Raw genomic sequence first — 24,336 nt, forward strand, 5'->3', positions numbered from 1 at the left:
TATGAAGGCATTTTTATATTATGAAGGCATGCTTAATTGTACTTGCAATTGAAGAAATGCTAATAGAAACTATGGATGATCTTGTGATCATTAACTTTTCTATGTCAGTATCCTCCTTTAGAATTTGTTTTGCTGAAATGTAAAGATTTAAAAAAAAATTCACACCATTTGAACCAATAACTCATCTTTTAGGAATAATGTAGAGTATGTAAGAACAGTTCTACTGAAGTATTAAAGACAAAAAACAGCAAAGCACCTTCTTCTTTTTTTTTTTTTTTTTTTTTGGTATTTTAGGGCAGGGTCTACAGGGTGTTCAGGGTCTCACTACTAGATCGGACTCCTAGTGATCCGCCTGTTTACAATCTCCCAAGAGCTGGGATTACAGGTGCGCCACCATCTCAGTGCACCCTGGGGGCAGGGGTGACGTCGGCACAGCAAGCCTGGGGATTGAACCCCTGTTCCCTGCACTTTAATCTGCTGAGCTATTTGGCCAGCCCTAGCAACTTCATTTTTTTTTTTGAGACAGGGACTCACTATATAGTTCAGGCTGATTTTGAACTCACTATGTAGTGCAGGCTGGCCTCAAACTCACAGTGATCATCCTGTCTCAGCCTTGTAAGTGCTGTGATTACAGGTGTGTGCTACCATGCCCCGCCAAAGCACCTTCTTATAACATATATGGCTATCAAAAATGGAAGTTATGAAACCTACATAGAAACTGAGAACATTATCTATGATTTTGGTTTATTTGAATAGCATGTCTATCATAATAGATAAATTTATGTATGTACTGTAGATGCAGAGGAAAAAAAATCAGAAGGATTCAGGTATGGCAGTGCACTCCTATAATCCTAGCACTGTGGGAGGCTGAAGCAGAAAGACTGCAAGTTCAAGTTCAGCCAGAGCAATCTGGCCAGATCCAGTCTCAAAATGAAGAAAAAAAGGCTGGGGATGTGGCTCAGTATGATGGGCATGGGTTCAAACCCCAGGACTGAAAAGAGAAGGAAGGGGAGGAGAGAAGGGGAGGAAAATAAGAAAGAAGAAAAAAGAAAAAGACACAAAATGCTAATGGTGGTTGTGTTTTAAGGTGAAAGTTGGAGGTTTTTTTTTTTTTTTTTTTTTTTTGGTGGAACTGGAGATTGAACTCAGGCCCTTGCACTTGCCAGGCAAGCGCTTATTCTCCTGAGCTATCTCCCTGGTCCCTGAAGTATTTGTTTATATATTCTTTTTTTTTTTTTTTTATTTTTTTTTTTTTTTTGTGTGTGTGTGTGTGTGTGTGTGTGTGTGTGTGTGTGGCCAGCTCAGCCCACCATGGGGCGGGGCTGGCTGGTATGTGGTGCTGGGGGATTGAACCGTGGTCCCCGTACTTTGCTAAGCTTGTTCTAAGTAGGCGCTTTAGACCACTGAGCCATCTCACCAGCCCTGTTTATATATTCTTGAAATTTTCTGCAATGTGTTTCTTTTATTTATATAACAGAAATATTCTAATTTAAAATACCCTTTAAGACTAAGAATTCAAAAAAAAAGACTAAGAATTCACATGCACTCACAGTCCCTATAATATGTTTTACAGGCTTGCCTTACACTTAGCAAATCCTCCCATGGCTAGGGCTCTTTCCTCGAGCCAGGCCTCTGTGTAACCGAGGCTGGCAGCACCAACACCCTTGCAGCAGCCTCTTCTGCATCTGAAGCAGGCAGCTGACCCAAGAAGCCTGTGGGGAACCACAGGAAGTCCACTGAGAAGCATCTAAGGCCTTGGGGAATAGCAATAAAACTAAAATTATCAACTAAGAGCCTACATCAGACAAACGTATGTGAGAACAAATTTAGAAGGTGATTTTAATTTGAAGGAACTTTAAAGGGAAATAATTCAAGGGCACACTTCATTGCCATCATAAAAAGCTAACTCTGTGCATCTGTAAAATACTTCTCTTCCAATGTTCTCTGAACAAACATCAAATTCATTCTCCCTGACAGGGGAAGGTAAGTGTCACAGCCCCTTAGCTCTAAAAGGGAAGACAGAAGTGAGATACAGCTTTAAAAAAACTACAGAATGTAAGTGCACAGGGCAGGACCACGTGGAATGAGCCAGCCTCCTAGCTCTCAGGCAGCTGTAGCGAGAGCCATCCTTGTCCCTTACCTCCAGGTCCCGGAGGAGCCACGTTTTACTGAAGCCCGTCCCTTTGCTGCACTTTTTCACCAGCAGCTTCAGCAGATCAGTCTGGAGGAAGGTTGCTTGAGTCTCTTCAAAACCATGAGCCTGCAAGCAGAAAGAGTGATATATGGCTGTCTGACTGAAGAAGGCAGAGCTCTGCTGGAAGGAAGCAAGCTTTTCTCAGCATCCAGTTTCAGCCAGAGGACCAAGCTGACATCTAGCAAATATTCCAGTCAGTATGCAACTCTGACCCTTACCTGTATGCACCACCTGCTCATTCAGTCTTTAATTCTTTAAGTTAACATTTCTCACATATCATTCCCCTTCCAAAATCTTTCCAATGTACCTAAGGCTAAAACCCAAACCCCTAAGCTTGGCTGACAAGGTCCTGGAAAGCTTTCTCTTGCTTTGCTTCTCCAGCCTTATCCCTTGCTGGCTCACAATCTGAAGGCCCTAAAGGTTTTTTTTGCTCAATGACAACTGTGCCTCTTCCACCTCAAGACCTGGAGCTTGCTACTCTTTTCCCAGTTTTTCCAGGGTGACCTCTTAATCTATCACTGCAAGTTTCAGCTTTCCAGAAAGGTTTTTCCTGACTCATGGCAGTGTTTCTTGCATGCTCCCTATTGTCTCTGGCTAGTCAGACTGGAAGCTCCATGAAGGTGGGGTCTTCTTTCTAGTTCACCACTATATCCTCAGTTATATCTGGCTCTTATGCTCAACAAATATTTACTGAATGAAGGATTCAAACATTTTTGCCCTTAGGGAACGTACTTCTCCTTTCCTACTACATACAAGTGAACAATGAATTGAATTGCTCATTGTCATAAATGCCATGAACAAAACCACCAGTAGGCTGAAGGTGGTAGCTTACACCAGTAATCCTAGCACTCAGGAGGCTGAGGCAGGAGGATCATGGTGAGTTTGAGGCCAGCTTCAGCTAAACAGTGAGTTTAAGACCAACCTACATACACTATATACATAGTGAATATAGTTGTCTCAACAACCCCCCACCCCCAAAAAAAGCAGCACATAGGAGGGCTCGACCCTATAAACTCTTTGGGGTGGTCTAGAGACGGAATGCTTCTTAGTCCAGTCTCCCCACCAGTATGCAACCAAACTCTTCAGAGTAAAATATATGAATTTCCACTGAGATCTCCTGTCCTGGACTGCTCTGTTGGGAAGAAGACCCTTCAACTGAGCTAAAATGTGTCTACTGGAAAGATTCCACCAGGTACTGGAAAGAGTCTTCGCCAGTCAGAGCACCTCATCTGCATGCCGAATATTGTAGAGCTCTTTCAAATCTATGCTAAGCTCCCTGGGATGTTAGTCCTCTTTACTCTTCTTTCGACAGCCTATGATGGACCAGAAGAACTGCCATTCAAGGATACAAGGAACTTTTCAGTCCACTTTTCTTTTCACCTGTCAGTCAATGTTCTCTTTAAGTCATAGGATCTGAATCCATGACACGGTATTAAAAAAGAGAAAATCAAATATTGGGAAAGTGCTATTTCCTCCTCAACAATATCCTCACACAAGGCCCAAACATTTCTAAAAATGACCAAGATATTATGGTTAAGCATTCACTGAAATCAGACAGAATTTCTCCCTTGTTAATCCCCTGCAGATATCAAATTACAGTTAGATTTACTACCAAACAGAAGAGGCTCCCCATTACCTTTAGTGTTTTATATAAACCTTTGAGGGCCAGGGATAGAATCCAAGTTGCTTCCACTGCCTCGGGACAATGGCTGTCCATGCTAGTTTGCAGAAGGTGACTGGCAATGCAGGCAAAGTGCTGGGAGTACTGGCTGAGCTGGGCCTGAGAGTCGCTGCTTTCTTGTGTTCCCCCTTTCTGGACCAGCTGGTAATCCTTCACTGAAGAGCAACGTCAGGAAGAAAAAGGGACAGTTAATGCTTCCTGCAGCCAACTTTGTTCCACTGTAAAGTGTCTTACTAAGGTAAAAACTGTAGAAACAGAAATCTTTCAGGCTCAGTGGGAGATTTACTGAACACCTTCACGACCAAAGCTGTAATTCCTATTCTTGCAATGGGATGGCTTGAACCACTGGTGGGTACATGCATGACTGTCCTATAAGGTGACTTTTTATTAATTTTATTAAAAAGACTGATAAAAGTGGTTAGATCCACTTGTAACACCAGTGCTACAAGCTGCCTGATAAGATAATCAGCCATGTTTGTATGCATCACTGGTAGTTCAAGGCAATAGGAACGTGTTAAGGAGAGCTTACTGGTCACACAAAAATGGTACTGGACCACCTATCTACTGAGCAACCTAGAGGAACAATGCACATTCCTACTATTGTGCACAAACAGGTCATCTCCAAAGGCGTTAGTAGACATTCAATTCTAAGACACGATCTTACTTGGTAGCCCAGGCTGTCACTGAAATTGCGATTTCAGTGTGGGAATGACAGGTGATAACACTATCAAGGGCTGGGGAGACACCTCATCAAACTAAGCTCCTGCTGAGACAAGCACAGGGACTGTTCAATCCCCAGTACTGCATGCCACGCAGGCCCTGCCACTGGGCATGCTGAGACTGTGACTGAGTCTGGGCGTGGTGGTGCACACCTGTAATCCCAGCACTGGAGAGGCTGAAAACAGGAGGATTACTATGAGTCTGAGCTGTGTAGTGAGACCCTATATAAAATACACAAATTAAAAAAAAATAACACATTATTATTATATACATCATCTTCAAGTGCATGAAACATTCATGAAAAGTCATCATTTGAACCATAAAACAAGTTGCAACAATCTTAATAGGATTAAAATAAATATGCTCCCTGACAGTAAGGAAATTAAACTTGAAATCAGTAACAGAAAGGTATCTGGGGGGCTGGTGAGATGGCTCAGTGGTCTAAAGCACCTACTTAAAAAAAGCTCAGCAAAGCACAGGGACCACGGTTCAATCCCCCAGCACCACATGCCAGCCAGCCCCACCCCCTGGTGGGCTGAGCTGGCCACACACACACACACACACACACACAATTAAAAAAAATAATAATAAAAAAAATTTTAAAAAAAAGAAAGGTATCTGGAAAGTTATTCAACTATCTTAAAATTAATGAACAAACTTAAGTAATCCACAGCCAAAAAGAAATCACAAAATAAATTAGAAAATGTTCTTAATGACATGAAATATTCAATGAATGAATGAATAGAAATGCTAATATATCAAACATTGCAGGATGTGGCTAAACTCAGAGCTAAATTCATAGCATTAAAATGCTATGGCAAAGAAGAAAGATCTAAATCAGTGATTAGTATTCACCTTAAGAAACCAGAGAAAGCAAAAGGCAAATTAAACCTCAAGCAAAGGGAAGTAAATAATGCACAGGGAAGAAATCAATGAAACAAAATATAATAGGGAAAAAAAAATCAATGAATCTAAAGCTGATTCTGGGCAGGCCAGACAGCTCAGTAGACTAAAGACTACTTAGGCAGGCACAAGGACCAGGGTTTGATACCTGGTGTGCCATGCTGGCCCTGCCAGAATCACCCCTGGGGTGCACTGAGACAGCAATTGAGACTGGGTGTGGTGGCACATGTCTGTCATCCCAGCGCTTGGGAGGCTGTAAACAGGAATCAGTCTGATCTACGTAGTGAGACCCTGTAGACCCTGTACTAAAGACATTAAAAAAACAAAAACAAAACAAAAAAAACCCAAAGCTGATCCTTTGAAAAAGGCATGTAATAAATCTCTAGATAGGCTATCTAGAAAACTAAAGAAGGCACAAATTATCAATTCAAGAATGAGAGAAGACAGTTAATACCCTATGCCAAGCTGAGAAAAATTAAAGACCTAAATTTTGTAAGTCTACATTTATTCTCTAAACAAAAACAGAGATATATGATGAATCTAGACTCAATTCTGTTAAGAGGGTGGTCTCCCAAAATAGACCCACAGATTCAATGCAACGCCAATTAAAATTCCAGCAGTTTCTTTACTACAAACTGCCAAGCTGATTCTAAAATTTATAAAGAAAGATGAATCAAGAAGAGCCAAGACAATTTTTAAAAAGAAAACAAAATTGAAGGATCTGATATTAAAATTTAGGAACAGCGTAAACCTAAAATAGTGAAGACTGTGGTATGGGGAAAGGACAAACATATAAAGTAATCAAACATAACAGAATCCAAAAATAGGACTTCCAGGAAGATGGTGGAGCAGTAGACAGCAATAAATCAACCTCTCTGAGATTCGGAATACGAACACTGGAAAATAACTACTTGGGGAAGAGGAGAGAGGAAGATCCTTGGGATCCAGGGAAGATCCGAAGAGAGTAAAGAGACAGACCACAATGCAGAAAAAGGAGGTGGTAAATTGTGTTTGACCTGGGCTCCTGGCTTCCAGCATGAGAGGAGGATTAAATCTACAGAGACATAGTGAAGATGTATGACTGCAGAGGCCTCCAGGGAAACACACCAGTGAAACAGGGCAGTGGATGCCATGCCTCACCATAGCTAGTGAGTGACTCCAGTTCAAGGGTTAGCTATATCCCTTGGAGAAGGTGCTGGACCCAACACCACTGTAGGGAGGGACTAACTGAAGATGAGACCTGAGCATCCATCGACTGCTTGATCTCAGGGCTTCCAATGTTCAAATGCCACAGTGCCTGGTTGAGGGACAAGCATGGGAGACATCAAGGGTCAGGGAGTCAAAGTCAAGGCCAGCAAGAGACACCCTAAAGGTTGTAGGCTAAACAACTTGGACCTTAAGCCTACAATCAGAGGCCAGGATCAGCCTGAATTTCTGTAGAGTTAAAACTACCAGAATCAGGACCCCACCTTAATCCTACTGCAGGCTTTCTGGGATCATTCAGCATGCATATGGGCTCTGTCTGCCTCATTTGTCTACCAGTTATAGCAGAGATAGGCCCTGAACTGGACACTACCATAAAACTGTAGATCCCAGAAGATAATCACAGACTTGAAATCACAGCACAATCTGTCTCTTTTTTTGTTTATTTTTTTCCTTGGGTTTGTTTTTTCATGAGCATAAACATTGTTTTTAGGTTTTGTTTTGTTCTTGTTTTTTTTTTTTTTTCCTTTCCCTCTTGTCTTCTTTACCAATTTCCCCAAGCTGGGCAATCATCTTCTGTTCTTCAGCCTTGCTTGAGTGCTTGCTTCCTTCCTTCCTTTCTTTTTCTTTTTTTCTTTTTTTTTTTTTTTTAACTTTCTGCAAAGCTTTATTCCAGAGGGGCTCAGTCCTTTTTGGCAGCTGCCTTCCTCATGGCAGCCAGCACACTGCTCAGCTCCTCATGCTTCCTCTCGGAGCAGATGTGGGTCCTGACCCTTTTCTTTTCTTTTTTTTAAATTTATTTATTTATTTATGTGTGTGTGTGTGGGGGGGGGGCCAGGTCAGCCCACCAGGGGGCGGGGCTGGCTGACATGTGGTGCTGGGGGATTGAACCACGGTCTCTGTGCTCTGCCAAGCTTGTTCTAAGTAGGTGCTTTAGGCCACTGAGCCATCTCACCAGCCCTCTGACCCTTTTCATGATGAACCTGAGGGTGTGTTTGTCCTTGGAGACCTTGAGCAGCTCCATAGCACACTGCTCAGAGGGGGCAAAGCTGCACACCTCCCGGATCATGTCCCGCACAAACTTGGTGTGTTTGGTAAAGTGTCCATGACAGCGGTTGTGTCTTGGTTTGCTCACATTCTTAGTCACCTTGTGGCCCTTGTTGAGGGCCATGGTCACAGGATAGCGTAGGGGCATGGCTACTGTTTTTCAATGGTTGCTATGGCGGAAGGCCAGCCTTACTTTCTTTTCCTATTTTTCTGGGTTTTTTTTTTTTCCCTCTTATCCTTTTTAAGTTTTCTCTCCTGAGGGTAAAGTTGTTCTACTGATTGAATATTGACTGTATATACATTTCTGATTTATCTCAGGTGTTTTTATATAACCATAAATCTTGTATCTATGGTTAAAGACTGCAAATTAATAGTTAACACAGTTTGTCATTTTCTAGACTGTATTTGATGCTACTGTTATTACTGACTGTACTACTCTAGCCAAGGTGACATAGTTATTGTGATCAATTATTCTTTCTGCATGTCAACACTGAGGTTGTCTGGGGGCCATAAATAATAGCATAGTCCAGTACCAAAGAACTGGGTGCTAGGCCAAACAAGCAGCAACCTGTCATGCCTAATAAACTGAACAGACAGGATCTTGGGACAGACTCAAGCCAAAAGGCAGCTACACCTAGAAGACATTTCTTTCTTCTTTGCTTGATGAGTAAGTTTATTGGTCTTTATATCAAAAATCGTCATAGAAATTTTGTTTAACTCTCAGTAGCCTGCTCCTGAGCTCTGAGGAAGTTTGCCTTCTTTTGAGCTACATGATCTTTCTTCTGGGCAAGGGACATTTTGGGATGGTTCCACCTCTTCTTTTTAACTTCTATGGCTTCTTTTCATAGACTGGATTCTGTCATATAGCAGCACGCATGAGCTTTCTTATATATCTCCTCCATCATGTCTGGAGTTACACTGTTGTTTATGTACTAAGAGAACTTTCTTGCAAGTATCTTCATCTTTCATTAGGTAACACATATAATCTGTGACATTCTGACCCATGATGTGCTTCCGATATACTTTTGCATTGAACTCTTTGCTTTTAGAATCATAACCAGGGAATCATTTCATGCTGTGAGGGATAGACAAGCCTCCATCCACAGCACCCTTCTGGGCTCCAAAAACTTCATTGCCAGTTGTAGTTCTGGCAAGGCCTGCATCCAGATAGCAGGTGAAGGCACCAGGTTTGCCACCAATGCTTTCCACACTGTATTCATGTCCAGTCACCTCCACTTGGCCTTCATAGATCTTATCCATGCCAAACCTATTGAGAAGCCTGTGGGCCAGCAGCAGGTCAGTACAATACGCTGCAGCATAATTTATTAGGCCAACTTTCACACCATATTTTGGTAGTTCATGTGCATATGCCGCACAAACTATCATATCCCCTTCAATATGGGCATAAGCAATGTGACAAATGATATCTCTTAGTTACATGAACTATCATCCTGTATTTAGGTGTGCTGTACTTATTGTTGTGATATATTACCAAGCATTTCCTAGCACAGTAATCAGTTTTGCCCTCTCATTGTCTTCTAAACTTTACTTGGTATCTCTTAAAGTAGGCCTTACTCTTGACAACCTTAACAAAACCCATCCTGTGTAATATAGACCTGTGTCCATGGCCCTACACAGACCTTAGAGGACATTTCTGAAAAGTATTCTTTTTCTAAAGAGGTTTTGATACTAGTAATAAAGTTATCTACCATAAGCAATTTACAAGCATTAACTCAGAAAACAAATTTAAGAAACAGAAAATGAAAAATGGAAGCAAGATGTAACTCCAAAGTTCTAGCTTGCCCCAAGCAAATCTAGCAGGCACTAAGGTAGAAGAAATCAAAATCCACCCAGCTGAAGTTTCTGAAATGGCAGTGGCAGAAGTAACAAAATAAATACATGAGTCTCTTAAAAAAATAAAAATCAGAAAATAATCAGTTACACAGATAACTAAGAGATGATTACCATAAGGAAGGACATGGTTAGTGAACCTAGAGACTTTTTTTTTTGGTGTCAGAAATCAAACTCAGGACCTTGTGCTTTGCCAGGCAGGCACTGTGCCACTCAGCTATATCCCAGGCTGGTGAAACTGTAGTATAGAGGATCTTAGGAAAATAATGGAAATTATGAATACCTAAGAAAGGAAAGAATTATATTCTATAAAACAACTAGATATCCAGAAGATTGAAAGTATATACACAAGAATCAATCAATGAGCAGACTGAAAATAAGATCCAGAAGACAGTTTTGTGGTTAGCTCTCATCAAATGAAAGACTTCTTAAAAACAGCAAAGGATTAAAAGGTGGCAATTTACTAATTAAAAAAAAAAAAAAAAACTAGCAAGAGACCAAGAAAAGTCAATCCAACTGCTGCTATATGATACAAAGAAGAATGACATAAGATTAATCAGCCCTGGGCCTGCTGTGCTGGCCCCACCCCTGGGGCAAATTGAGACTGGGTGTGGTGGTAAGCACCTATAATCCCAGCTCTTGGGAGGCTGTAAATAGGTGGATCACTATGAGTCCAATCTAGTAGTGAGGCCCTGAACACCCTGTAGATCTTTCCCTAAAATACAAAAAAAAAAAAAAAAAAAAAAAAAAAGAAAAGAAAAAACCAGAAGATAGCACAAAGGACATAAAAACATATTTACAGAATAGCAGAAAATTTTTAAGCATGGAAAAAGAATTTGACACACACATTAGTGAGGAATTAGAAATCCCCAAGATCAGAAAAAAACTACATCAAAGCACATAACAGTCAAAATTCTAGAAATTCAACATAAGAATAGAACATTACAAATTGTTACAGAAAGGAAACAAATCGCCTATAAAGGAAAATGATCAGAATCACAGCAGACTTCTCAAAAGAATCCAAAAACAAACATACACATGAGTCACTTAATTCTGAAAGGTTGCTAGTGGTGGAAGGACAGTCTATTCAATAAATGGTCCTGAAACACATGGTTATTCATCTGTGAAGGGCGATGGGGTGAAACACATACTGCTTAACGCTGAAGTTGAGGACAAAACAATTATTTTTGGAGCACAACTGAGTATCCAGTGTTTATATATTCCATACTTAAGAGTTTGGCAAGTTAAGTTAAAAGGACACTTCAGATGTAATAATTTCAGTGTTCTATTGAAAGGAAAATTATGCTAATATGAATATAATTATTCCAAGTGGAGCCACCTGGCTCTATGAGTTACTTGATTCCATAACATGTTTAAATTACCTATAAGGCTGCAAAGGAAGAAATTAAATGTTCAAAACTTAAATATTTGCCAAACCAAAACACAGAGCCATATATACAAAATAAATGCTTGAGAAGGGGGCCTTCAAAATTATCCCAATTCAGCCATATCATTTCAGCAACAAGGAAAAAACAGCCCAGAAAGCTACTTGCTCAAGAAGGAATTTGCTTTATAGCACATCACATGCAGGGGCAAAAACCAAGATATCTTCAATGATGTTAGTGTTCTGAGATTAGATAATTTTCTTCTATTCACAGAAAACATACTTATGCTTAGTACCTGTTTTCCGTTTCCGAGTTTTGACATCGACAATCACAGCCCTGTTCTTCTCGGTAAAGTGCTTCAAAATGATCACATTATGAGGTTCATTGGCATTATCCATATAAACACAGCGCGTTCCCACACAGAGCACCTAGGATGTGACACGGAGACAAAAAAGACAATTCGGCAAGCCAGAAAAAATATTATACACAAGTCCAGCCCCTTTTGCTTGTTCCTCTGACTTCAACAACTGCCCAAGGATAGAGTTCTTCAAGACCAAAGCATGTGGGACAGGCCTGGCACAGAACTGGTTCATATCCCCCATGGTCCTAATCAGTTGAGAGATACAAAGATTAGGAATGAGATCAAGATGAATGTCAAAGTGGAAGACAATTATTCTTTGAAAATTTTTGTAATTCAATACATTGAAGTTGTTTTTTTTTGTTTTTTTTTGTTTTTTTTTTTTGCGGTACCAGGTGTTGAACTCAGAACCTTGTGCTTGCCAGGCAAGCACTTATTCTACTGAGTTATCTCCCCAGCCCACATTGAAGTTATCTATTTTTCAAAGTCAACTACCAGCTGTTTAAATGAATCAAATAGCTAACTTATTAAAAATAAAAGCTGAACAAACCATCCCATAATTATGAAAATATACCAAGACTGTGAAAGGAAACTATACAACTGAAGAAAAAAAATGTTTAAAAAAATATGCCATGAAGGTTTTGAGATGCATGATGAAGACTGGAAGGGGGGAGCAGGCCTTCAGATACTGTACCTGGGGGAAGCCAACCAGCACCAGCAAGGTGAAGATGTTGGTGTGCTTCAGCTGGAATGGCAACTGCTTGATGCAATGGTCTGTGAAAGTGGCAATGACGTCTTGCCACAGTGGGGCACTGTTGAGTGATCGCAGGATCTCTGCCATGGAGCAAGCCCAGTCCAAGCCCACCCGGCTGAAAGGTAAAGAGCTCTGTTAGGTGGCAGTATACAGAGCTCTAAACTCACCTCATCACAGCTCAATACACAAAGAACTGTTCATTCATTAGCTTAAAAATTACCAGAACAAACCAGGCACTGGTACATGCCTGTAATCCCAGCTCTTAGGAGGGCGAGGTAGGAGGATTGCTGTGAGTTCAAGGCCAGCCTGGGCTACATACTGAGTTCAAGGCCAGCCTGGAATACACAGTGAGACCCTGTCTCAAAACAAAAATAAACAAACAAAACAAACAAACAAAAACTACCAGAATGATGCTTTTCATATACAGTAAAAAAAACCAAACTAGCCAAATGGTTGCTGCCACCAAACTAGGGGGGCTAAGGCAAGAGAATCTCAAGTTTGAGAGCAGTTTGGGCAACTTCGGGAAATATACTGTGTCAAAATTAAAAATGAGTGCTGGGAATGTAGCTCAGTGATAGAATGCACACCCCTAGGTTTAATCCTCAATGCTATAATAAGTTAAAAACAAGCAAACAACAAGATTTGTTACACACTTAACCTCCAATTATGTTTTCAGATTGCTCACACACAGGCATTCATGTACTCTCATATTCACACACAGAAAACAGCTCAGGAGGAACTATAATACATAGTATCAGCTATATTAATACAAGGCAAATCAAGGTGATTTCTCTTGTTCATTTCTGCTCTCCAGATTTGATACTGTGATTTTATTTTTTATTTTATTTATTTATTTATTTATTTATTTTTGCGTAACCTGGAATTGAACTCAGGCCCTTGCACTTGCCAGAGAAGTGCTTATTCCATTGAGCCATCTCCTCGGCCCCAAGAATTCTTTTTTTAAACATTTGGTGAAAGAAGGAAAGGAATTGCTTAAAGTATGCCTCCTGTTTTTGTAGAAGCTTACATCCTATTGGCTGAAACGAAGACAACGAATAAATACAGCAGAAATGTGATCGGGGCTCTACAAGGTTACAAAACAAGCTGCAGGGTAGATGGAAGTAGAGTAACATCTTAGTCATACTTCTTAGGGGAAAAGTCTTCCTAAGCAGCTCTATCGAGCTGCGATGCGAGGGATAATAAATGAAATTAAGTGTCTGCGACCCTTGTAATCAACGTGTCCTATTGAAGCAGCAGCACTTGTGGGATAGACGAGAAGTGCAGCTCCGTCCCGGGCTCCTGCCCTGTGCTTACCTGTGCTTGGCGGGGGCAGCTCTGCTTTGCCGCTGCGTGAATGCTCAGCTCAACGCGTAGCTCTTTAGCATCTACATATTTTCCAGTTGAGTGAAAATATACTCTGGCTTAAATCTGAGCTGAATGAAGCCATAAATGAGATTTTTAAAAATTCTTTAGCAATGTTTTCAATCTTTTAAATTTTTTCGCTTTTCACTCTAGCTGCATTTTAGCAAAGCACTTCCGATTAAATAATCAAGCCATAATAATATTTTAATAATTTCCAGAATATTTTTTGAGTTTTAAAGTATATACATTATAGTGATAACCAACTCCAATGAAGTTTTTAGTCACATAAACGTGACCGTAAGTTTATTCTAACCAAATGCACAGTTAACAACATTACCAATCGCTCCAAAAACTCCATCTTTTAAAAATATGATGGAGTGTGTTTTGTAATTAATTACATAATATAAATTATGTATGAAGCCTGATAGAGTTTTTAACATTTTTCATTGCTTTATTCACACAATTTAAAATAAACTAATATTTCTAAAATACCTGTCCTGTGCATTTAAGTTTGCTGAGAGGTAGTTTACTAGTCTCACAAAACGACTACAGCAAAAAGAAATAGCTGTCTGTTGGTTTTCCTGGAGGAAAACCCTTGCAGTTCCAAAGCAGAGCTGACTTTTTAATTTGTGTAGAATGACCACATTTGCTGCCCTCCACCCTGGCCTCTCGGCCTACATGTACAACAGCAGCCATGCTTCTGATGTTGCTGAGGGCTCTCTGCAGCTGAGGTCTTCTACTCCTTGTGCAGACCTTTCTAAGATGAGGTTAGATTGCAATTGGAATGTGGCTGCAGGACAAGTGAGTGGCCATGAAGAGTAAAGCTATATTTCCTACAAAGTATAAAAGTTGAATGGCCCATTAGCTTCCTTTTTAACTTCACTTTGCTTTAAGGTTATAAACTACAGCTGGCTTCTGTGTTTCATTGAGAAAGAACGTAATTGCGAGTAGAACCTAGATTTCCATATTTTATATGCTTTTATTATTACTATAGACCCTTAATTCAGTCACCATTTACTGACCAAAATGAAGAGTGAGTTAATTACATTCTATGGTTTTAAAAGTTCACCTTTTTTTTTTTTTTTTTTTTTTTTTTTTTGGTGGAACCAGGGATTGAACTCAGGCCCTTGCGCTTGCCAGGGAAGTGCTTATTCCACTAAGCCATCTTCTGGGCCCCTTGTATTCCTTTTATAGTGAAAATATATTTTCAACCTCAAGGCCTACAATTACTGCTCTCAGAAAAAAAATATAGGAGAATACATAATATAGCAAGGAGAATCAGGAGAAAGTGCTGAAGCTACTGAGCTGCATGGACTGACAATATTACCAATAAAACCAATTCTGTTCTTACAAAAGAATTTAGACCATGGCATGGTGGTACACTGATGCTCATCAACAGCCAGGCCTCTGACCTAAAGACACCACAGTGGGTACAGTGGGTGACTGGGTGAGTGAGAACCAAGGCTACCTGTCTAGACACACAGCTCCCAGGCTAAAGAGCAGGTGTGTGGTCTTCCAGCCGTCTGGAACAATGGTATTGTCCCCTGTAGCAAACAGGTTGTGTTTGGCTGAGAGGACTTTGATAACTGCGGCATCTACTTCCGCTGGTAAGAGACGGATGATTAACTGGCCGAGAAGACCCAGCGTCAGGTGGTAGGTTTCATTCAGGTGGCCTGCATTAGAGATGACAACCTGGAACATGAGTGGGAGGACGTGCTCCAGGCCTATCAGAGGGACTGTGGGACCCTGCCAAGAGAGTAGAGATTCCTTCAGTACAAAATCTAAGGAACTGCACCAGCTAAACATTTTATGCCCTTTTTATATTATTTACAACTGTCTAGTGCCAATAGAATCAGGCAGTGGCTTTCCCAAATGACACACATAAATCAATTAAAATGAACATTCTCAAGTATCATCTCATTAAATTCAACTGGCCGAGCACCAAGAAAATTATGCAGTGGCTTTCATAAATGACATATACACAATCAATTATAAAACAAACATTCCCAGATACCATCCTTCTAATATTTCTTTACCCTAAAAACCCCTTTAGGGGGCTGGGTAGATGGCTCAGTAGAATAAGCGCTTGCCTGGCAAGCCCAAGGACCTGTTCAATCCCTGGTTCAGCCAAAACAAACAAAACAAAAAACCCTTTAAAACATTTGATTTTTTTCTCCTTCTCATATATCCATTGTAAAATAATTCAGAAATATATATAAAGTGTCCCATAACCAACCTTCTGCCAAAGGAGGTAATAACTGTCACTAACTTACAGTCAGTCTTTCAACATTTTTCTATACATATTTATATGTAACATATATAAACTATTAAAAACTTTATTTTTTTCTTTCTTTAAATAATGTCCTGCATGCACTGTATTTCCAATTCTTCATTATTACAAGCACTATTTAGATAAACATACTAAATATATTTTGATACACTTAAGCCACTTGTTATTTTCCACATGGAAAAAATACATAAAACTGGGAGAAACTTGTAATTGTGAGTTGTTATCCTTAGTGTAATTCAAGAAGGCACTATATCTATAATATGAAAACAAAGCAATGAAAGAGCAAAGGGTTGCTAGAAAAAAAGTCATTCACAAGAAAAAGTGCCCTTGAGGCTGGGCATAGTACCATATGTCTAACTGCAGCATTTGGGAGGCTAAGACAAAAGGATTGCTATGAGTTCAACAGCAGCTTGAACTTAAATGCAAAGGCAAAAAACCACATAAAACAACAACAAAAGGCCTTAAAAAAAAAAAAAGTCCCCTTGAGGGGAAGGTAATGGAGTTCAAGAAGAAAAGAAAAATGAGGAAGGCATCTAGGCCCAGACTGGTCTTGTGCAGGCTATCGGCTGTGAAATGTTGAGCTGGTAGAGGAGTTTCTGTGATGGGGATAAGGGTACAGGTGGGATGAGGAAGGCATAACCAGGCATGGTCAAGCTCAAGGATCAGAGTGGATCTCTGAGTGGGGTAGCAGGCATCAACATGTGAGGGTTCCCTGGAGTGAATGAGTTCAGGTGGGCATTCATGTGGGAGCTCAGCCTGGCACAGGGAATAAGCTGATGTAACATAAGGAGTGTGTGGTTCCTAGAGGAAGGGTAAGGTAGGTTTTGACACAGGACAACCTGGCCCCAACACAGCCCAGGGGGTGGTAAGGAAACATTCACATGAGGGAGGCCTTGGTTAATGTGTGGAGTGCCAAGAGGGACAGGAGGACACCCTTGGAAGAGAAGAATGGCTGCTGAGATGAGACTAATCAAATAAGTAGCTGCATAAAGTATAATGGGTATAGAATTTCAGTGCTAAAGACAAGTGAAACCTTACAGTTTTGGATGGTAATTATAGGGACTGGCACGAATTCCTGATTTATTTTCTCTTTCTTGGAATTACATACCAAACAGAAACAAGGTGATTTTCTTGCTAGGCACATGCAAGTAAACTCTGACTGATTTATAAATCCATTTGAATTCCCATGCAAAAGTTGATTCTTCTGAGTCTAAACATTTCCTACAAAACTGCTTTAAAAAAGTCCTTGGATGCAGTGACCTGAGAACCAAACCTTAGGTCCTAGAGACACTTCCCTTCCCCAAAGCTCTGAAACCCTGTTTCAGGAGCTTTCTAGCTCTGTCTATTCCTCTCTGTTCAGTGCCCCTCCAAAGTAATTATTGTAAAAGTGTCAGTGATTCCTAAATTCATATATAAATTTAATGCCTGCTCAATGAAAATTATGTCAGAATGTTTTCAACTTGATTAAAAATAAAAGTTCATAAAGAAAAATATAAATACAAGACAGTTCAGAAAAGTATAAAAAATAAACAAAAAGGCAAGATAAATTGATTAAAGGAAATAAAATAAACATGAAATCTAAATGCAATGCAGTTCTTAAGCTTGCAGGGACACTTTGGGGCTAACTGGGGAAACTTGTACATGGGCTATATATAAGACAGAATTACTCTACCAATGCTAAATGTTTATAAAGTATAGTAGTGACACTGTGATTGTGTAGATTTTGCTTTAAGGAGACACATGTTGAAGTACTGAGGATGAAATGTCATTAACAACTTAGAGGATTTTCAAAATTTCAGGAAAATACGTGTTTGTAAATAAACAGCAAAATTAACAACTGGTGAAACTAGCGAAGACCTTCATTATTTTTTCCAATTTTCTATGAGCTTAAAATTTTTCAAATTGAACAAAAAAAAGATAATTATAATTTTAAAGAGTAAATCGGGATATATACACACAAAATATAGAAGGTCAAAGAAAAAAATAATTTATAATTCTCTCAGGAATGCAAAGCTGACTGTCATTAAAAGTTTTAGCAAGTAACTCAACAACATTTTCTTCTGTGAATAACACCAATCCCACTTTTACAAAGAAAATGATACTTTCGCCTCTTACCGACTTCATGGGAGGTAACATGGCTGCTAGTAATCCTAAAATCCTTTTCTGGGAGCACTCGGCGAACACCTGTTCAGGATTTGGAGTAACTGCTTTTTCCTCTATTGGTTTCTGAGATGATGCTTCGGAAGTTTCAGCAGCTATAAAGTTGTGAAACACCAAACTTTGAAATACTGCACACATGGAGAGGCAGGTGAAGCACCACAAGAAGGCGCGCTTGTTCTTTTAATGCACAGCCACTCCCTAACATCTGTTTTTTTTGCTTGATCAGCCCTGCCCTGAGAGCGGGACGGTGCAGCATGGGGTGCTGGGGATTGAATCTTGGTCCCTGCGCCTGCCTAAGCTTGCCTAAGCAGGCACTTTAGACCACTATCTCTCTGGCCCTCCCTAACACCTTCCATTCTTCTGACCCTGCTCTTAATTTAGATGTTCTCTAACACTTAATCATCTTCTGACAGTCCATCTATTTGTATATACTGTTTATTATCTGTCCTTCCGAGTTTTGTCTTTCAGCTATATAAACACCTAACATTTTCTCTGGAGTACAGCAGATACCTGACAGATATTTGCTGCTTGTGAACCGGCACACTGCTGTTCAGAGGAATCTGACTCAGGTGGATTCTTCTGACTGGACAGATGTGGAGCACTGGCCCACTGAGAGGTGGCCCACAGATGGAGAAGAATGCCACATGGTCACTTCCAGCTCTATCACAGGGAAGGCTAATGGGACAGGTCTTGCTTCCCTGGCCTACCAGGAGGAGGCTAAGGCTGAGGCTAGCTTCCAGTTTCTTCAGCCCACAGTACCTCCTTCAACCTTCATACAATTTCTGTCTTCTTCCTAAAACCTAGCTCTAATTTTACCACTATCACCTTCTGGCAGGATGAGAGGCCTAAATCCTAGGCTAAAAGCTGAGGCCCTCTAGGCAGGCTGAGACAGGAGGTTCACTATGAGTCCAAACTGTGTAGTGAGATACTGCATTAAAAAAAAAAAAAAAAAGCTGAGGCCTTCACAGCAAAAGCCACAGCAGCTGTCCTGTCTTTTCTTCCAAGCTGATCAGGACTTCTCCCCCATTCTAGGAATTTTCCACTTAAAGGCTCAACTTATGCTCTTTACCCTGAATGCCAGTTGCCCTATACATCTTAGCACAACCATATCTTCCATCCTATAGCTTTATATAGATATACCTGAGACAATTACCCACTTACACTTCTCCTCTGGACAGAATCACATCCAAGCCCAAATGACAGTTACCTGTACCTTAACCCCTCCTGAACTATGGGGGGGTAGGAACCATGTGTCTGACTGCCTTTATAGTCCTGTTTCACCCCAAGGACTTAGCATGGTGCTAAGCACATACAAGGCGCTCAGTAAATATAGGTAATAAAGCAGGCAAGCAGGCAAGCAGGCAAGGTGAAGGAAAGAAGATTTTCAAAGTGTTATCAAGCCGATTTGAATGGAACAGAGAAATCTAGACACTTTCAAATTATGTGCAATAAATAACTTGGGCACAAGAATATGTGTATACTGGAAGATGAAAAAGACACCACGGTGACGATCAAATAAATATTCTTTACCTGGAAGTTCAGAAGGTAAGTTAGCATCTGCAGCTACATCTACAATTTGGGTCTGGCATGAAGGATCCTTCATTACTAAGAGACTTTCATCTGCCTTATTTCTCTGCTTGTAATCCAAAGGTCTCATTTCCTGGTCTATTGCTCTCTTTCCCTAAGAACAAAATGGTGAATAGAAAATAATTAAGGTTTCATATAACTAAATTATTCCACTTAACTAACATTTTTAAAAATATCTGCCAGCCATCATAGACTAAAAAACTTTTGAATTCCATAATAAAAATGTCACCAATACTCTAAAACAGTAATCATAGTGTCATATTCTCCCAACACCTTCCAGATGCCCCTATCAGAGCAGCAGTCACACAGGCAATGGCTCCATTTCAAATTTTAATACATTCTATTTAGGTTCTAGAAGTCAAGTATGAAAAGCTTTCCCCTTGGGAGAAAGACAAAGTTGTTAATTTCCTTCCTGTACCCTAGGGTGGCTACCTTTGGTGCACTTTCTTTTCAGTAAAAAACAAACAAACAAATATTTATTTACAAGCAAAAAAAAAAATTCTTCTTTGTTTTTATGTATTTAGTACAGGGTCTACAGGGTCTCACTATGTGGACTGAACTCGTAGTGATTCTTCTGTTTTCAGCCTCCCAAGCACTGGGATTACAAGTGTGTGCCACCACACCCAGTCTCAATCACTGTCTCAGTGTGCCCCAGGGGCGGGGCCAGCACAGCACACTGGGGATTGAGCCCCGGCCGCTGAACACTGCCCAAGCAGGCACTTTAGTCTGCTGAGCTATTTGGCCAGCCCTTAGAAAAGTTCTTTTAACTAGTATGTTTAATACTATTATGAAGATAAGACTACAACAAATTTAAAGCCTAGAGATGTGCTAATGTTTCACTGCTCCAGATGCAGCTATCTTAGTGACAGAAATTGGCATATGTAAGACTATTGAGAGAGTTGTAGGCTGTGCATCTTTGCATAGTTTTCTACAGAATCTGTTAACTTGGCAGGTGTTTAGAAATTGAATCATGGGTATCACTTGATCAGACAAAACCAGACACTGCCCCTAAATCATTAAGCATACTCTATCTCATTCTAGCACGTATTTTCAATTAACAAATCAAACATGCAGTGCTGGCAAGATAGCTCAGCAAACTAAGTGCCTGCTTAGGCAAGCACAGAAACCTGGGCTCTATCCCCGTTTCCACAGTTCCAACCCCAGGCGCACTGAGCTTGTGACCGAGACCAGGGGTGGTGGCTTAGGCCTGTAATCCCAGCACTGGGGAGGCTGAAAACAGGAAACAGGAGGATCACTATGAGTCTGAGCTGTGTAGTAAGAATCCTGTACCAAATACATTAAATAAATAAATAAATAAATAAATAAATAAATAAATAAATCAAGCTTGCATACCTCTGAAGCCCTTTTGAGAATCCCATTTGACAATAAACTTTATTATAGAGGCTTTCACTGGAGTTAGGAGACTTTCCTGGAATTAGGAATCTGGTAGTAAGCTTCCTAATGGACAAGGTGACAGCCCACAGCCTGTATGGCTTCATTCAGTATCCCCAGTGGTTGCATGCACTCCCACTTCAGAGTGCTCTGTGTGGTCACACAGACTTACTGGTAGAATTCAGGCAATGGGGAAGGTCTTCTGTCTGTGAAGGCAGTGGCTGGCCCAGGGCCAAGTCTGTTAAGGCAATAGCTGGCTCTGACTTTCTATAGCCAAAGGCCTTGTTATGCGACACCAAACACTCAGGGCAAGGTACTGCCCTCTCCCAATGGTAGCTGAATTATCTTTCCCTTCTCTGGATACTTTACAACATCAGTCTTATCTACTCAGAAAAAAGTGGTTCTAGCAGTCTGACGAGCAAACCAAGAGTGGGAGAGCTACCCGTCTTGTTGAACATGTACCTTCTAAATGTCTTCAGATGCTGTACTCTCTGCCTTGTGTGGCACTTTGTGAAGACAACATAATTCCATAGTTTTTTTTTTTTTTTTTTTTTGGTGGAACGGGGGATTGAACTTGCCAGGCAAGCACCTATTCTACTGAGCTATCTCCCTGGCCCCTAATAATTCCACAGTTATGGTGAGTGATGATTATCTTTTTTCCTATTGTAACAGGACTACAAAAGGCCATTACATCTGCACTTACCCAAGAGGCCTCATTATTGGCTCTAGGCTGTTGTAAACAGAATACTCTCAATGATGTCTCTTGCTAAGGTTGGTTCCTCAGTTGTCTAAAGCAAAAATATCTTAAGTCGGAAGGGAAGTTACCTAAGATCTGATATTGGCTAGAAGTACATGGCAGTTTGAAAACAAGCAGTTTGCACTTATGATCCCAAAAGACTATGGTCTTTAGGGCTATCACAGCAGTAGCTATAAGGTTTGTTATACGGACAATGATAGAAATTACAATTAAAAGGCTGGCCTGATAGCTTGGCCAACTAAAGCGCCTGCTTAGGCAGAGTGCATCAGCCAAGGTTCCACAGGCCAAGGTTCAACACTCAGAGAGTTGTGTCAGCTCCATCTGCAGGGTGTGCTGAGATGAGACTGAGACTGGGCATGGGGGAGCTCGCCTGTAATCCCAGCACTTGGGAGGCTGAAAACAGGAGAATCCCTACAAGTTTGATCTGTATAGTGAGACCCTGTAGACCCTGCCCTAAATACAGAAAAGGAAAAAAGAAAAAGAAAGATATTACAGTTAGAAAAGACTAAGAAAGTGATCCAAAGACAGGATACCTGAGCATCAATTCTTAGTGCAAAGTGAAGGTAATCCAAAACAAAAAATAAGGCACTTTGTCTTTCTTGGAAAAAGTTTTGCTCCAGTCCCTAGCAGGAAAAACCCAGGACAAACATGAAAAGTCTTACTATATCTGAAACTGGTGTTCAAAGAATAATTATGACATGTCAAAGAGATTGCCACTGGCTCAGTACCAAGTGGGTAATTTGAGAACCAACAAAAACAATACAACAGATTTTTTTTTAAATGTATTTGGTACAGGGTTTCACTATGCAGCTTGGACTCATAGTGATCCTCCTTTTTTCAGACTCCTCATTGCTGGGATTACAGGCATGCACCACCATGTCCTTTTACGGTGGCCAGCTCAGCATGTCTCAGAGTGGAGCCAGCAAGGCAGGTGGTGCCGGGGAGTGAACCCCGGTCCTTGTGTTTGCCTAGCTAGACGCTTAGTCTGCTGAGCTATCTTGCTGGCCCAATACAATAGATTTAAATCCACTTAATAAAAAAACAATTCACATGTCCATTCTGATATAAATAAGTGAATAAATCCATAGATGGTGAGGCAGAATGCCTATAGATAGCATGTAAAAGATGTTGAGTGCTCACAGAAGCAGGGGTTTTGTGGTGCACAATGCAGCCAGCTCACAGACAGGTTTGAAGATGATGTGGCTCCTGACTGTGTGGCAGAAGGAAGAGATTTTTCCTTTTTTTTTTTTTTTTTTTTTTTTTTGCGGTACCAGGCATAGAACTCAGGATCTTGTATTTGCCAGGCAGGTGCTTGAGCTGCTGAACTATCTCCCTCATCCAATAAAAGTTTTCATGCTTCTGCCAGCCATCTTTGCTTATCTCCTCTACTTTACAACAAGAGTTGGTATGTTACAACCACCACATGGGGGGAATCCTTGAATAGTACCCTGATGCGGTAGAAGACAAAAATGCCAGTGGCTCCTGCCAGAAAGGTGGGGATGTTTACTGTATCAACTCATTCTGTGGAGCCAGCACATGGGAGCAATCCTGTGTTGTTCTACAAAAAGTCTTTTTTAAAAAAGCTATTTTTATATTTACAAAACAATCTTTAAGTGTCACTATCACAGAGTGTGAACACAGAAAGCCTTGTTTACATAAGTACATGTAAATTATGGTACCTACTTGCTGACCAGTAGATTTCTGTTGTATCTGTTGACTGAACATGGAAATAGCTAAACACAGGTGTGGGTGTGCACACACACACTCTCAGTGTTCATATGTATATGAATATGGAGAGTGTTCACCAAGAGCTAGTTACTTCTTTTTTTTTTTTTTTTTGGGTGGTACCAGGGATCAAACTCATGACCTTGTGCTTGCCAGGCAAGCACTTATTCCACTGAGCTATCTCCCTAGCCCGAGCTAGTTACTTCTTAAGTTGTATAATCTTGTTCAAACTTAATAAAAATCACCAGCAGGCAGGTAGTTGACACTGATGGAGAACTTACTAATTATATACTGAGCACTTTACACACATGACCCCAAAGTGTAAAGAATGAAACTCCTCCAACGCTCCTCTTTACAGGTATCACTATTACCATCTCCATGAGAACATGGAGGCAAATAGCAGTAACATGTCCAGAGTCCGACAGGGCAGGGACCTGGCCCAGCAGCCTGGTGGAGGGTCTGAGCTGGATATCTTCCTAATCTGAATGGCTCTCAGAGCTCAACTTGCCACTCTGGTGTACAGAAGTGACACTTACATGACAGTGCACGAAACGACCTGTTTCCACTGGCTCTGTAGCAGGATGGACTACTTTCTTTTCAACCACCTCCTCTGATGTGCAAGCTGGCACTGTGACTGTCATCGCCTGCATTTCCGGAGTAGGCCCATCTTCTGGCAATATACCAAGAAGAGCCAGAGCTTTCAGACCTACAAGTGAAAAAATAAGAGAACTATTAAAAAGTTTAAAACAAGGATTATTCCTTGCAAGTGCCACATATCACTTTGCCACTGTATAGAAACAGATGACTGAGGTCCAAACAAACCAAAGCCAAAAGTACTCTACAGAAACATCCCTCTCCAGCTCCCAATCTGAGATACTGAAGTTTAGGTAGCAAAGGATACCTGTACTTTATTAACAGAACACAAAAACAGGATTATATGTTGAGAAAATAAGTATAATTTTTATAT

The 24,336-nt window shown here is 40.6% G+C and overlaps 1 protein-coding gene across 2 annotated transcripts in view; it reads right to left on the reverse strand.

The window, feature by feature from the left end:
* The window catches only part of Zzef1 (zinc finger ZZ-type and EF-hand domain containing 1), a 164,423-nt gene that overhangs the window by 17,350 nt on the left and 122,737 nt on the right, over nucleotides 1-24,336 (reverse strand). For both annotated transcript variants that reach the window (XM_023723333.1, XM_023723332.1), the window contains exons 37-44: nucleotides 23,906-24,075; nucleotides 19,439-19,589; nucleotides 17,864-18,003; nucleotides 14,927-15,204; nucleotides 12,037-12,211; nucleotides 11,280-11,412; nucleotides 3,831-4,030; nucleotides 2,141-2,260 (exon numbers count right to left, since the gene is read on the reverse strand). In XM_023723333.1, the coding sequence (XP_023579101.1) occupies nucleotides 2,141-2,260; nucleotides 3,831-4,030; nucleotides 11,280-11,412; nucleotides 12,037-12,211; nucleotides 14,927-15,204; nucleotides 17,864-18,003; nucleotides 19,439-19,589; nucleotides 23,906-24,075 (1,367 nt within the window). The remainder of the gene's footprint in view (nucleotides 1-2,140; nucleotides 2,261-3,830; nucleotides 4,031-11,279; nucleotides 11,413-12,036; nucleotides 12,212-14,926; nucleotides 15,205-17,863; nucleotides 18,004-19,438; nucleotides 19,590-23,905; nucleotides 24,076-24,336) is intronic.

Source organism: Octodon degus, unplaced genomic scaffold, assembly GCF_000260255.1.
Source record: "Octodon degus isolate 3935 unplaced genomic scaffold, OctDeg1.0 scaffold00098, whole genome shotgun sequence".
Classification (NCBI taxonomy): Eukaryota; Metazoa; Chordata; class Mammalia; order Rodentia; family Octodontidae; genus Octodon; species Octodon degus.